This window comes from Ips typographus, linkage group LG10, assembly GCF_016097725.1.
Source record: "Ips typographus isolate SLU linkage group LG10, UJ_Ityp_2.0, whole genome shotgun sequence".
NCBI classification, from domain to species: Eukaryota; Metazoa; Arthropoda; class Insecta; order Coleoptera; family Curculionidae; genus Ips; species Ips typographus.
The window spans coordinates 5,097,942-5,113,514 of record NC_138431.1 but is presented as its reverse complement, the minus strand read 5'-3'; the positions used below and the strand labels follow the sequence as shown (position 1 = coordinate 5,113,514).

Here is a 15,573-nt window from a genome sequence, read left to right as displayed (position 1 = left end):
AAACTCTCTTTGGCTTTGTTAAAGAGTGTTTAAAATGCAGCCTTTGACGTTTTCCCAATTTTCCGGAAAATGGATGGAAGATAATTTACATTGGAAACCGGAAATAAGTTTCACATAAAATTCTCTAAAACTTTCCCCATTTAACCGACGCTTTTCGATTGTATTTAGAGACCTCTGAACTCTGGTCAATACAAACGATTTTTCTAAAGTTTAGGACATCGTAATTTTTTGGGAGATTTTTGATAACATTTAGAGACTTCTGGCCATTTTACAAGAATTTATATGCCGGAGAAAAAGTATTGATATGTAATACATTCAGGAAATTAATAATCACTAACATTTTGTATTGAATTCAATATCAATCAATGTAATATTAGATTGGGTTTTTGACAAATCCCACTCATTTTGAGGACACTTTTTTTCATGGAGAATATATTCAAAACATTACAAACATGATTCTATAGTAGGAGTTCTAGGCGACGGGACGTGCCTCATGACGTAAGAGCAGATGACTTTTAGTCCTTTTAGATACTAAATATTTTTTTGTGAATTTGCTATTGGTTCTAACCAGTCAGTCAGAAATTTGGCTCAAAACCCGTATTAAACCAAACATTTTGCTTGGAGTCAATCTGATGTCGTTTTAACCTGATTAAACAAGTTAAACCTGTAAAAAACTAAACAATTCAAGGCACCAACAATTAACCAAATGGGGTCAAAAGGTAAACAACTAATTGAGCGCAAGGTGTTTGGAAAAATCATCTTAACCGTCGAAATCCAGGTCAGATATGCAGATAGAGCCAGTCCATGATTATTTAATTAAAGGAATTTAGTATAAACTGGACATAAGTGCACCGCAAACGTTTCGAAGGGGTATTCGACGTAGTGACGCAGCTCTGAACACGGTATTTTCCTTCGTAGTGATGATGAAGTTATTCCAGGTGTGGTTGATATTTATCGCTTTTTGGTGCACGTGTTGGACGTCGCCCGTTCCAGATCTAGACCCAGTAAGTTATGTGGTTAATACGCGTTTCTTTGTTAAGAGTGAAAATAATAACAGGTTTTCACTGCGATGCTTCAAGTACCTCAATGGCATTGTATGCGATATAGGAAGCTGGAGATGGTACGAAGATGTCGAAGTTACAAAAACAGTTTAAGGACCAAGAAAAATTAGCTCTATACTGTCTTATTTATTGCTACAACATTTATTTATTATATTTTTATAATTTGGTGATCAATAAATATATTTAAAATTTTTGGTACAATAGATCCTGTGTTTCAATGGTTAGAGGAGTTTGGAGCCTTTATTAAACCATACAGATAAAACTGGTGACTGATGGAAATAGAAAAATCTAAAATGATGAGTATAAATTAAATTATTTAAATTAAAAGTTTTATTCTTAAATTAACATGTTTTCTCTCTTTTCATATGTGATAGAAGAACGCAATTGTTTGATATCAAGTTTCGTTTCATTATACTTTCTTTTCTCGTGGCTTTTATAGTGAACAAGTAAACATGATGTACATACAGCCTGTCAAGCAAACTGTTATTGTTGTGTTACATGCTGAAAGCTTGGTTGCCTAACTTTGAATAAGTTTGAGGCAACCCGTAATACATTTCCCTACACAGGTTACCCCAAAGAAATAAGCAAAGTCTGCCCCATGGATATTAATGCAGTTTTGTAATACTTTGGTTGCTTTAACTTAGACTGTTCAAGAACTAAGAGAGAGACTTTTTATCACTCTAAACTGTTTCAGGAGATGATTTTAAGATTGTAGATCATTTTTTGGTAAATCAAGTAGTTGGAGTGTATAGATTTGCGCTGTTTCTCTAATTTATTTATTAAACCACAAAAAAAATTTAATTGAAAATCTATTCCAGGTCAGGTTAAACCCCTTAAATCTATAATTTAATAAAATATCTGATAATACTCTATAAAAAAACTATACATATATTTATAATGAAGATGCAATACACTACTATATAGTATGTTACAATAAATACTCATAATTCAACAAATAATTAATAAAAACATTTTTCTATATTTTTAGAATAATTAGAAATTTTTCTTTGCACAAACTATGGAAATTTGATGGCTTCAAGTTGTAGATAAGCACAGAAATATCAAAGACTGCATATAGATATGTAAAAAGAGATGGTAAGGTTTTTAAGTACTTGGCCGCAAAGGTTTTGCTATATATTTATATGTACATCAGGTGCTTTTAACCTCGATATAGAGTACATATGCAGTGATCTGCCCTTTAAGTTAACGAATAAGCTCCATATCCAAAATTTACATATGGACTGTACACGAAGATCAGTCAATCTTCTTGTCGTGGTTCTGGTAAATCCCCAGATTTTGCCAGTTTGGTCGGTCGTTTGATCCGGGGTAGATCAGATGGGGGATGTATTTGGCTGCCCAGGTCAGAAAATCCTCTATTAACCCCCCACAATTAGTTCTATATCATCACAAATTAGGAGTAAACATACCAAGACGTACAAATCCTAACTGTTTTCGGTCCACTTGATCAAAAATCTGCAAAGCGTACTCTTGAGTCACTCCTAAAGTTTGGCAGATTGCCCGGCAAAAGTTGTCGGCTTGTAGTTTACCATTTCTCTTCACGTCGTATATCTGCTTGAGTGTGTTAGAGCGAGACAGGTTCTAGAGTGAGTGAAATCTTACCATGAAAGCCAGAACCACAATTTCTTCAGTGGTTTTATCCTCCTCGGTAGCCAGAACCCCTAAAAGGTACTCTCGGATGTCCATCAAGCCTGTGTTGTTCTATTTAAAAATTTTACAGGGTGTTCTTTTAAAGTACACAGTATACAAACCTTATCGTAGATTCGGAAGAGTTGTAGTGCCACCTGCTCATTAGATTGCAACCTCATAATTTCCACAAACTCTATAAAGGTCACTTTACTGCAATCCCTGCAGGTGTAATTGTTGGCCTTTACTAAGGCTTCTTCCCTTTCAGTACCATTCAATCTACCAAGAAACCACCCTTAAAATAAGCTGTTTTATTGTGGTTAAGGAAAAACTAACCCTAACTTCTTTCTCAGCTTCCTAACCTCCACCAAATGGTTGGCGAAAGGCAAGTGCATCTCTTTAGCTTTGGTCATCATTTTACAGTCGCTGTACGAGTAGTCTACTACCGGAACCCCTAAAGCCCTGTTTACACCACTTACAATACAAAATTTGACTCAAAAAAATTACACAAATCTTACTTGGCCATAACGGCTCTAACATTGTTGGCAAACAACTTGGGGTCGCGTTTCTCCTCCTCGTTAGGATGGTATACAGGAAGGAACTCTACTTCACAGTTGCTGGATGGTTGGGTTAAAGTTAACCACAACAATTTTAACCTGCAAAATGAAGAAATTGAATAACTAGGAGACTGTCAAATATTTTTAAGACTGGAACGAGCTGCCCTGAAGATTGTATGTTATATTATTTATTATTGTCATATTCCATAACTTTGACATTGTAAAAACGAGACTTTATAAAGAAAATTTCTATTTTCTTACACATTATTAGTTTCCATTTACCTGGAAACTCCAAGTGTGTTTTTATAGGTGATTTTCTCACTGACTGTACTGTCAAACTGTGTTTCAGGCAGTTCAAACTTTGACACCGCTTTTCTCCCTGACTATATCGAATTTTGTAATGTTTCTTTCTGTTAGTGTGTGTTTCTGGCAGTTCAAACTTTGATCACTTTTTTCTCCCTGATTTTAATCGATTTTGGATTGTGTTTTTCTGTTGTCAGATAGAAAATTTAATGGGGATTTCAAAAATGTGCTTAAAACAGTCATTTTCCTACTTCAAGAGGCTTTTATTGGCGATTTTGACCTTGACTGTTCTTTCAAACTGTGTTTCAGGCAGTTCAAACTTTGACACCGCTTTTCTCCCTGACTATGTCAAATTTTGTAATGTTTCTTTCTGTTATTAGATAGGAAATTTAATGAGGATTCAAAAAATGTGCTTAAAACAGTCATTTTCTCACTCCAAGTGTGTTTTATAGGTGATTTTCTCACTGACTGTCCTGTCAAATTGTGTTTCTAGCAGTTCAAAGTTTGACACCACTTTCCTCCCCGACTTTAATTGATTTTGTAGTGTTTTTTATGTCATTAGATAGGAAATTTAATGGAGATTCCAAAAATGTGCTTACAACAGTCATTTTCTCACTCCAAGTGTGTTTTATAGGTGATTTTCTCACTGACTGTTCTGTCAAACTGTGTTTCAGGCAGTTCAAACTTTGACACCGCTTTTCTACCTGACTATATCGAATTTTGTAATGTTTTTTTCCGTTATCAGATAGGAAATTTAATGAGGATTCCAAAAATGTGCTTAAAATAGTCATTTTCCAACTTCAAGTGGCTTTTATTGGCGATTTTGACCTTGACTGTTCTTTCAAACTGTGTTTCAGGCAGTTCAAACTTTGACACCGCTTTTCTCCCTGACTATGTCAAATTTTGTAATGTTTCTTTCCGTTATCAGATAGGAAATTTAATGAGGATTCCAAAAAATGTGCTTAAAACAGTCATTTTCTCACTCCAAGTGTGTTTTATAGGTGATTTTCTCACTGACTGTCCTGTCAAATTGTGTTTCTAGCAGTTCAAAGTTTGACACCACTTTCCTCCCCGACTTTAATTGATTTTGTAGTGTTTTTTATGTCATTAGATAGGAAATTTAATGGGGATTCCAAAAATGTGCTTAAAACAGTAATTTTCTTACTCCAAGTGTGTTTTATAGGTGATTTTCTCACTGACTGTTCTGTCAAACTGTGTTTCAGGCAGTTCAAACTTTGACACCGCTTTTCTACCTGACTATATCGAATTTTGTAATGTTTTTTTCCGTTATCAGATAGGAAATTTAATGAGGATTCCAAAAATGTGCTTAAAACAGTCATTTTCCAACTTCAAGTGGCTTTTATTGGCGATTTTCTCCCTGACTGTGTTTCTGGCAGTTCAATCTTTGCCCCCTTTTTTCTCCCGTTGGTGTTAAAGCAATATCGTAGTCGTACCATGTGAAGTAATCTCATATGTCCTTTTTGTAACTTTTTTCTTGAGTAAACGTAGTCTTTTCAGAGTTAGGAAACCACTAGCTTTCTCTGCATGGGTTTGACTAGGTTTCCTCAGTAGCAAGTAGTGTAACTTGCAAATATTTTTTATTTGAAACTTGGGTACTTGACTGAATTTCTGCTAATGTAAGTCAATGTATAGCAATTGTAATAATACAGTTATAGGCATTACGTAATCAGCTGGTTGTGTTTACGCCGGAAAAAGAGAAATATTTTCAGTCTTAATTGTAAAGTTATACTAGAGCAATTGCAAAACTCCCAACCTTAATCGCTCTGACAGTTTAAGGTTTTTATTTTAGTTATTTACCACATTTAAGTGTAAACTTAACTGTTAATGTGATTCTAAGTTTGTGTGTGGTTATTGTAAAACTACTGATTAAACATTTTATAGCAGTTTTTTCAATTTAACCGAACTATAATGAGGAATTTTAAAACGAAATTCTAGATCAAATTGGATTATTGCTATGCCCTTGAAAGTGGAAAAGTCTATTTGCCCCGCTATTTCCTAAGGGAATTAGTTTTCAGGGCGTTTTATGTACTTAAATAGAATTGAACTCTTTGCCTACATCCCAAATTCACTTACGCGCTAGGTCCCTCCCAAGTCCAGGTGACTGTATCTAACTTGTTGGGGTATCGAATGCAAACAGGTTGGATTGGAACTCCCGGATAAAAGGCGCCATTTTTGAAACTGATCAAGCAGGATCGATTTGTGCAGGTTCCTTCTGGGAAAATCAAAATCTGAGGCCAATCCATGTCAGAGGTGGCTCGTTTTACGATTTCCTTCACAGATTTCTGCCTCGAGTCCGGATCGTCCCTCCACACGTAAATCGGTTGGGTATAGTTGATTAGTTCTGGAAATTGTTTTTTGGGTTAGGTTGAAGGGTACGCCACTGTACTGGTACTACTACAGCACGTCATCAACACACAGCACCTTTCAAAAATAAAAAACAACCTACTTCCTATGTGAAAGCTCACGCTTTCCGTACGAACAATGGTGGAGGGAAATCCAGTGACGTAGACCAACCCCGCGTCCAAAAAGGTGGAATGGGGGGCGGCTACCAAAATTGGGGCTTCCGCCCTCGAAGCCTGTCTCCCCTTAATGGTAAAGTGCATCCCCCCCGCCATCAGGCTGCTTTGCCCCAACAGGCTTATGATGTTTTTTAATTTCCTGTTTGAAAGTTGCAACCTCATTAACCTGGTCTACAACCTCACTCATCCCCCCACCTGCAACCCTCACAACCAAAAACCAACAAGCAACAATCAACATGCACTTCCAGCTATTTACAAAAAAAGGGCAACGTCGCCTCAAATTGAGACGACGTTGCCGCATTTTAAAGAACCTACTCCCAAAGAAAGGTATAGATGCCGTTTCTCCTTTGGCCACGATCGAGGGCGCTCCCAAGTAAACCATGGCAATACTGTCCATAAAGGAGGAGTGGGGGGCGAGCGCGACCAATGGAGCTTCAGCCCGCGTCGTTGGCCGACCAATCACCTTCAAGCGCACTCCACCGATGGTGTAAATGCAGAAAATTAATTTGGCGATTACCGACTTTAGCGATCTGCGAACCAGAGAGGTTAATTAAGTGCCTGGTTGCTTTTCTCACTCAAAAAACAGGTGTGTGGATTTTAGTAAAAACAAAAGAAGAGAAGTTGGTTAAGTAATTTAAGTAAATTACTACAAGCAAGATAGTAACTATATAAATCATAAAATGTTGGACATTTATGCAAAGACCTGTTGTAGTAACATTACTTTTGCCTAAAAGTAGGTTATGAATAAAGACTCAAAAAAGTAGTAACTTAATTAAATCAAGCTTTAAATTACTATATCGTAATTCACTGATTAACAAATTACGTTGAGTAATTTAATCTCGAAAATAATTTAATTACTCTTTACGACTTTAGTCCGCTTAGATTTAGATTAGTAGGACATTATGTACAAAACATGTTAGTAACTTACTTTCTCCAACCTTCCAAAGGTTTTTCATGTAATTCCTGTTCGGTGACACCATAAAGACCAATGGTGGCCAAAAACCATCCAGTAACGACAAAGAAACATATCAGTCCCACCCTAACAGGCAGCAGGATTAAGGTCAGGATGATTGTCTGGAAAAAAGCAATTTAAAAAAAAAGTGCGCTACTGGTTAATAACCCATTGTTTTTGCTGTAATCTTATAATGGCAATTAATCAAAGTACAGTGGCGTGCTGTTTTAATATAGACAATTAAATTTTCTGAGAGATGTGCAAGCAATAAAGAAAAGAAAGTTTACTACAAGGAAGTGTGGTTTCACTTTTTTTGCGTCCAATTTGAATATTCTTTTATGGCTGTTAGTGTGGTTTGTTGTTCTAATAAATTATTCAATGATAAATATTGGTTTTAGAGGTGTTGGCCAATGGCCAACATTGAAATTTAACATACTATTTATAAAGTGTGTCTTTGTTATCGACGTATGAATTTGATGAGTTTAATCAGTGAGAAAGCTGAGTTACTTTCTAATTATTATTTTAGACTTCAATCAAATTTTGTGGTTTGTGAATGATTTATGTAGGCAATGTGATTTGTTTTGCAGGCATGTACTCTCTGTTATCAAAACAAGAATGTTACCAGTGGTGTGCTTACTAGTACTATACTCATTTAGTGTATGTGTTTTTTTGGGGAAACATTATTAAATCTACGCCAATGATTAGCAATAGAGCTGTTATTGAATTATAATTACGCAATTTACATTTGTTTTATCAGTAGCGTTTTTTTTTTATTTGATTCTAATAAATAGTACTTATTTCAATCTCTTCTAAAGAGTTAAATCAAATATCACAAAATAAAAAAAAATTGAAACCAAACTGGAGAAAGTAAAAAGAATATAATTAGTACTTAGTACCGCTTATTGCACTTCTAGAAGAAGTACCTCAGCGGGGTTGCCAAACTGTTTTTATTTTTGATTTTTTTTATTTAAGAGATTGGCTGGAATTCAGCGGGCAGCCAAACATTCTCAGTCTATTTTTAAAATTTTGTAAACAAAGGTTTTTGAGTTGTAATTGCTAAACTTACTTTGATCTTTTCGTAAGTGCCATTCAACTCGAGACGATGCACGAAAGGGTTGATTAAGGGTTCGCCGTCGTCGCACCCCACCTGCGAAATACCGGCCGCAAATTTCCCGTTCATCGTTTTTGCCCTGATGATGGTCAATGGAAGAAATCAGTGTCCGATGCACATTTTTTTCCGACCAGAAAACACTCAAACACCGTTGTCGTACCGCAAATTGAATGGGAACCGACTTTTCTGAATCGACTCGGCACCTACGTAGAATGTAGTACATCTGGTATGCGACGTTGCCAAACTGTTTCATATCTAAAGTATCTTCTACATAAAGTCCCATTTTAGCATCAGATTTTTTTAAGGAGTGTTTGGTAACTTTTTATTGTGGGTTTTCTTCAGCTTTTCTCTAAAAAGTGCTCGAAAATGTGCTCAATTTTTAGGTTTATTTGGAAACGTGTTCCTAAAGTCAAAATTAGTATATAGAGACAATTTTGTTAAAACTCCAGAAAGTCCTCATTTGGACCAAATTCTGGTGCACTTTTCCAATCAATGGTTAATAACATGATTATTATATAACTATAAACATATAATGGGGGCTATCACGTGACTTTGGAGGATGGAGTTTGGCCGCTAGAGGGCTTCAAAAATGATTAATAGTTTTCGTGCATTTTTGTCAATATCTCTAAAATGACTCAACTTAGGGGTTCGCAATTTTTACCATTTACCTACCTCAATAAGACGCAACTTTTACCATTCGCATCGTATAACCTCAAAAAATCAATTTTCACATCCCTATCGATTTTTTGGGGAAAAAATTTCAAACTTTAGAATCAACTTTATCTGAGTAAATTATTGGTAAAAATTTGACGTAGGGTGCTAAAAAACAAAATCCGTCATTTTCAGCAGCTAAAAATAGTTAAAATTGTATATTTTACAACATTTTAGAACACTTCCATGCAATCGTAAATCCCTTAGTTATTTAAAACATTTACTATAAACATATAATAGAATCTGATCACGTGACATTGAACTGTCACTCCTAAGTGTTTTTCCTACGGGATGTCAAATCTAATTAAAATTCATTAAACTTAGAACCCAGAAAACAAACGAACAGTGGCAACGTTGCATGAAGAAAGCTGGGCGAAAGCAAAGCAGGCTAGTCCCGTTCAATAATTTCACTTTTGCGCCATAACAATGCGCTTTAAACAACGGTACCTATCGACCTTCCCCTATATAAAGTCGGTTACACACCGGATGTATTACAGGCCAGCTGGTACGGTGTTGCCGTTGTCCGCTAGATGTCGCTAGTGACACGTTTTTGCTGCTTCAGGAAATTGAAGGAAATGTAAAAATCTCAGGGATACACAAATTTCCAACCCTTTCAACTGAAAGCAATACAGGGTTGCCTAAAAAGGCTACAAAAGTACAAAATGACAGAAAAAACACCCAGTATAAGTAAAATTCACAGCGATTTTTTCATTGTTCGATTACAGAGGTGGATTTCACAAATTTTTTAACGACGTCACGTAAAAATGGCCGCTCAAGGCGCCTGCGTCGTTATTGATTCGTCCAGAATCGTGAGTTTGTGTGAGTGCTGTGTGACGTCGGGACGCCTCGTTCGTCCTTTTTCTAAGGTAACGTAAAATTTTTGTAACAATTCAATGTAAATTTGCCCTTAAAACCATCATATTTAAGTTACAAATTATTGGTTCCTAAAATGGTTAATAATTAAAAAGCTTGATTAAATTAAACACCTTTTATAAAGTGTTTGTATATTGGATTTAGTTTTTTCTTAAAATATTGTACAATTATTGATAAACAGCCCAAAACAATCTGGAAGGGGGATGAAAAGGGCTAAGGGTGTTATAACCCCCAAAGTTCTATCTAATATGGCTTTTCAAATCTGATTCAGCTAAATCGTTCTGTGATTAATCATCCAAAGGTTTTGACACTTAGATTTACCAGATGTTCACAGTATAACCTGATCAAAAAAGTGAACAATACGTATATTTGCAGTTCCACTTACAAATTCAAGAAAATGGCTCAATTTCTCGACTGTTTTCTTTGTCCTTGTTTTTAAAAGTTTTTGAAGAAAACATCACTCTGAAGGGATTTTATCCGATCAAACTTTTCAAAAGTTTTCAGACTGGAAAATTCTCTTTTACGCTTTGATTGTTGCTGAAAAGTGTTATTTTTCACTTTACATCACAGGAAAGAAGTGTTGCGATATTTCTAATTTTATCAGATAAAATGCATTTAAACAAAAAAAAAATGTTGGTACAATTTGGTTTGTTTCAAAACGTTTCTAATCAAAATGGTTATTTAATGTCAGTGAAAACGTTACTGAAACTTGTCCTCCAGCAGTCATATTGACTTCAACTATAAATCTCTTGGAGGACAAACAAACTTTGTTTTAGGTTAAGTTTCACACAAATTATTTTGTAACCGATATTTTACTTCTTAATTAACTTTTTAATCAACACCCTGCATTTCTGCAACTATCAACATTCACAGTCATGTGTGATGTACCATCCTACAAAGCCTTTAATATCCCTGCAATACTTTTTAATCCCAGTTTACATATTACTCATTTTGGTACAATTTGCTTCAAGATGTTTTTAATTAAAATGGCTTTTAATATCAGGGGAAACGTCACTCAAACTTGTCCTCCAGCCACCATATTGACTTGAACTATAAATCTCTTGGAGGACAAACAAACTTTGTTTTGTCGTTTTAATACAGGATTTTTTAATCTCAGTTTTCCAAAAGATTAGAAAAACTTTTGTTTTCAGATCATGACGTCAGCAACAAATAGCACATAGAACCCTTGTATCTCCCCAAAAAAAAAGAGCGGAAAATTCAACAAAAATGGCCAATACCGCACATTTGGTGAGAAGGCAAAGTTCAAGAGACTTGAACAGTCAAAGATCGTTGGATCGGCTCGAGCTGAAGGAAATGAAGGGCCGATTGATGCCTACCATTGAAAATGGTGGTGCTGGTACTTACGGGGCTACCAATGTTGCCTTTGAAGATTCAAGTCCTGGTACCAAGATTAAATCGGTGTGTAGCAGCAAAAGAGGATCCCAGGTAGTTCTATTTAGTAAATCTTCTGGTTTGTTTTATTTACACACGGGTAACTCAAAATCCTGTTTAACTATTAATGAAGCCTTACCAAAATGTATACAGGACGCCCTGTATAATTCTCTGTGGTAAAACAGTCACCATATTGATTTGAAAGATTGTTACAAACTAGGTGAAGCTAGAAAAGGTCAGAAACACTCATATGACCTAAAAAAATGCTAATTTTTATTACAAAAATTACTTTGCATTTGAAATGGAAAAGAGCAGATAGTTACTTTGCATTTCGATTGGGTAAAAAGTCATTTTGAATCTCTTTCAAGCTACTTGTGTCGATACACTTTTCACACTGACTTATAAACTTTACTCACTTATAATTGAACTTTAATTTAGGATGGTAAAGGAATTTTCAAGCCTGAATGCGAGGAAGAGGAACGCGAATCCTGGGACAGCAAACTCACATTCCTATTGGCGACTGTGGGTTACGCTGTTGGATTGGGGAACGTTTGGAGATTCCCTTATTTGGCTCAGAAAAATGGTGGGGGAGCCTTTCTGATCCCGTACTTCGTCATGCTGGCCATAGAGGGTATTCCCATTTTCTATCTAGAGCTAGCCATAGGCCAGAGACTCAGAAAAGGCGCTATTGGAGTTTGGAATCAGGTTTCACCATACTTAGCCGGTAAGTTCAGCATATAGCAACCATTTTAGGTTACTGAACTTGATTTCAGGTATTGGAATCAGTAGTGCAGTGGTGTCCTTCAACGTGGCTTTGTACTACAACACTATTATAGCCTGGTGCCTGTTTTATTTTGTGCAAAGCTTCCAATCCGAGTTGCCTTGGGCAGAATGCCCCAATGTATATTTCCGTAACGGATCCTACATGCCAGAACCTGAATGTGTCGTAAGTCTCCCTTTCCACCATCTTTTTGTGGCATAATGAAGTTAATTCCAGGCCAGCAGCCCCACTCAATTCTTCTGGTATCGAACCACCTTAATGATTTCGGAAGATATCAACACTCCTCAGGCGTTCAACTGGAAAATTGCTCTGGCTTTAGTGGTGGCCTGGATTTTAGTCTACTTATGTATGATCAAAGGAATAGCGTCTTCAGGGAAAGTGGTCTACGTCACGGCCACTTTTCCTTACATAGTGCTAATCATTTTCTTTTTTCGTGGTATTACTCTGAAAGGCGCTTTTGATGGTTTGAGACACCTTTTTACTCCTTCCTGGCATATTATACTTGACCCGGTGGTGTGGCTTGAAGCCGGTACTCAAATTTTCTTCTCTTTGGGATTAGCTTTTGGTGGATTGATTGCTTTTTCTTCATACAACCCGGTAAGTTGCCTCAAAAAAAATAACACAAACACAAGAACGATGTTTTCAGGTAAATAACAACTGCTACCGGGATGCAATAATGGTATCCATGACCAACTGCTTTACTTCCATGTTTGCTGGTATTGTGGTATTTTCGGTGATCGGTTTCAAAGCTACTATGACCTACGAAAAGTGCCTAGACGACCGTAACCGCACCTTGACTGACCTGTTGGGATATTACGACCCTACGGCCGCTCTACCAGAAAACGGTACCATCTTTAACTTCACCGATGCTGGTGGTACTTTCCGAAGCGTTATAGTGCCAGCTTTGCAGGTTTGCGATTTGGAAAAGGAGCTGGGGAATGTAAGTTTTTTGGTTCTTTGTAGAGTGATTGTTGATTTTGATTATCTTGCAGTCAGCCTCTGGGACTGGATTGGCATTCATCATCTTCACGGAAGCTATAAATCAGTTTCCAGGTGCCCAATTCTGGTCGGTTCTCTTCTTTCTCATGCTGTTTACCCTCGGAATTGATTCGCAGTTTGGTACTCTTGAAGGAGTGGTCACTTCAATTGTGGATATGAAATTGTTTCCTAATTTACCCAAAGAGATTCTAACTGGGGTTCTTTGCCTTATCTGCTGCCTGATTTCGATGGGTTTTGCCCATGGGGCTGGCAGTTATGTTTTTGTGCTTTTCGACAATTTTAGTGGGAATTTTCCTTTGTTGATTATCGCCTTCTGCGAGTGTGTTGCAGTGTCTTACGTGTATGGATTGAAAAGGTTCGCGGATGATATAGAAATGATGACCGGGTCCAGGCCTGGACTGTACTGGATGATTTGCTGGAAGTACCTGTCGCCTTTGGCGATGATTTCCATTTTGGCTGCCAGTTTTATTGAAATTGCGGTGGATGGTTCTTGGTACGATGCCTGGGTACCGCAAAAAGGAGCAACTGAAAAACACCAGTGGCCTGTGTGGGCTATTCTACTCATATGCACTTTGGTTCTCGTGTCCGTTCTGTGGATTCCCGGTATCGCTTTGGCCAGGTGTTTTGGGTATCTCCTGGTGGACGACAACGAGAAGGCTTGGTTTCCAGCCAGCGATCTCAAAGACTTCCACGGTATAATGCCGCACGAAATTACCACAGCCGAAACGTTGCTGTTTTGCATCCGACCAGATGGTTCGGAAGGTCTTTGCTGTCCAACGTATCATTCTTATGACGATGTAACTGAAGACGAGTAAAATTGTGATTTTTACGCACAAAATCGTGTTAACCAGCACTGAGTCAAAATTAAAACGCCACATATCTTGTTGGATTGCGACTACTTTTAAGATTGTTGACTTAAATTTAAATTCTAGCTGCCATCCGCATAAAAATAATGATTTCTTAGTTAAGAAACAGTTAATATTATAACAAACATTTAGATGATACAGGATCACTCCATATTGTTCAGTTTTTAAAGTTTTACTCATGGAAATAAGAAAGCAAGGTTTGCAAGTTGTTTTTTCGTTAAATTGTTTTTTTTGTTTGATATACAGGGTGAGAAAAAATGTTCTGCAAATTTGGTTAAGTTAGTGAGATAGAGTGGTTTGGTTTGGTTGGATAAATGGGAACATTTTAGGATATTTGTGTCATATAATGGGATGTTTTTGAAAAAGTCCACCAAATATGGTATAAGTAGTAATGTTCTAAAATTTAGCTACTAAATGCAGAATATTTTTCAATACTCTGTATAATATTCAAACTTCAAATTCTGGCCCTAATTTTATAAGAAAGAGTCCTCCAAGACCTTTTTTGTGTATCCTGTATCATACTAGCCAACTTGAATGACAATAATTTTTCCTGTTACTTTTGGAGATATTCTACTTCGTAACTTAACTTAAAAAAAAAATAGTAATAGAATGATAAAGGATAATAACTATTGACAATACTAGGTTAAGATTTTACATATTATTTATTGCATATCAATTTAAATGAAAGCTGTCTGAGGAAATAAGCTTTAGGAGAATCATTATCGTGTGATAAATAACATAGAAGCACAAATTACACAACGCTATATTACGTGACAATTAGATTTTAGTGTTCTGTAAATAAGAACACATCCATCCTACACATTATAGAGTTCCAACAGTCAATTGAAACACCCTGTATAAATGTCAGATCCCGATTAGTGGTAGCTTTTAGAGGAATGGAATAAAACCAAAAATCAAACCCGTGACAATAACGTATCAAAAATAATATTATACATAAATATAATGATTATACTAAACGTAGCAATACATGATGAACATTTAAAATAATGTTTTATTTTATTTAACAATGTTATATAGCTGCATTAAGTAAAATTGTTAACCGAAAAAACCACTTGGTTGTGACGTAATAATTTGATTTAAGTAAATGTTATTAAAAATGAATTGTTGTTTTATTTTTGGGACTAATTTATTGTCAATATACAGGGTGATAGTAAATGAGACGGCATTTTAGAGTTGTTAAGTAATTTCAGTCAAAATTGGCGTTGAAGGGTCAAGAAACAGTTAAGTTTTAAAGCTTTACTTTACTTTACCATCTTTGTTAAATAATACACAATAAATTAATTAATAACTAGTAAACTATTAGAACTAGGTAAAAAAAATGTTTTAGCAAAATAATTTAGTATAGGTAATATACAAAGAGTGTTGTAATTTGGTAAAAAACGTACTTATGAGTAAATGAGATGTAACTTCAACTTTTAGGTGAAAAAATGTTGACTCATATCCGCAATTTCATCCAATATTTAAAACAATAATATCAATAACCAGTGGGCATATCAAAAATTGTTTTATGACACGAAATTGCTGAGCAACACATAAATTCTTCAGTTTGCAGGTATCTAAAAAATGATAAGCAGCACAAACGCGATAATATTGTTATGTTAAGTAACAGAGCCTCTTTGTTTTAAAGGTTCCAACTAAACCCATTACGACTTATTGAATTTTCTTGCAATCATGGCTACGTAAGTCTTTCCAGTATGCAATTTTGATAACACTACGATTGGCCAGCCAGGTGATTAGTATTATTGATCATTGGCGTGCCAAT

At 35.9% G+C, this 15,573-nt stretch overlaps 2 protein-coding genes across 4 annotated transcripts; one reads left to right on the top strand and one right to left on the bottom strand.

The window, feature by feature from the left end:
* Positions 1-1,933: 1,933 nt before the first annotated feature.
* Positions 1,934-8,389, bottom strand: LPCAT (lysophosphatidylcholine acyltransferase). 2 transcript variants are annotated; one of them, XM_081988010.1, is made up of 10 exons: positions 8,124-8,389; positions 7,034-7,179; positions 6,033-6,244; positions 5,660-5,927; positions 3,224-3,361; positions 3,042-3,167; positions 2,831-2,984; positions 2,682-2,780; positions 2,489-2,630; positions 1,934-2,434 (listed from the first exon to the last, which is right to left on the bottom strand). In XM_081988010.1, the coding sequence occupies exons 1-10, from the start codon at positions 8,235-8,237 to the stop codon at positions 2,316-2,318; spliced, it is 1,518 nt and encodes a 505-aa protein (XP_081844136.1). In that variant the 5' UTR covers positions 8,238-8,389; the 3' UTR covers positions 1,934-2,315. The 2 variants fall into 2 exon arrangements, with proteins under 2 accessions (XP_081844136.1, XP_081844134.1); XM_081988008.1 differs by lacking the exon at positions 6,033-6,244 and adding an exon at positions 6,421-6,635 and having other exon boundaries at positions 8,124-8,387.
* A 727-nt stretch (positions 8,390-9,116) lies between these two features.
* Positions 9,117-14,912, top strand: LOC145734635 (sodium-dependent neutral amino acid transporter B(0)AT3). 2 transcript variants are annotated; one of them, XM_081988113.1, is made up of 7 exons: positions 9,117-9,745; positions 10,904-11,198; positions 11,583-11,868; positions 11,918-12,090; positions 12,142-12,522; positions 12,572-12,865; positions 12,918-14,912. In XM_081988113.1, exons 2-7 carry the CDS (start codon positions 10,980-10,982, stop codon positions 13,737-13,739), a joined length of 2,175 nt encoding a protein of 724 aa, XP_081844239.1. In that variant the 5' UTR covers positions 9,117-9,745; positions 10,904-10,979; the 3' UTR covers positions 13,740-14,912. The 2 variants fall into 2 exon arrangements, with proteins under 2 accessions (XP_081844239.1, XP_081844240.1); XM_081988114.1 differs by lacking the exon at positions 9,117-9,745 and adding an exon at positions 10,447-10,528.
* Positions 14,913-15,573: the final 661 nt, after the last annotated feature.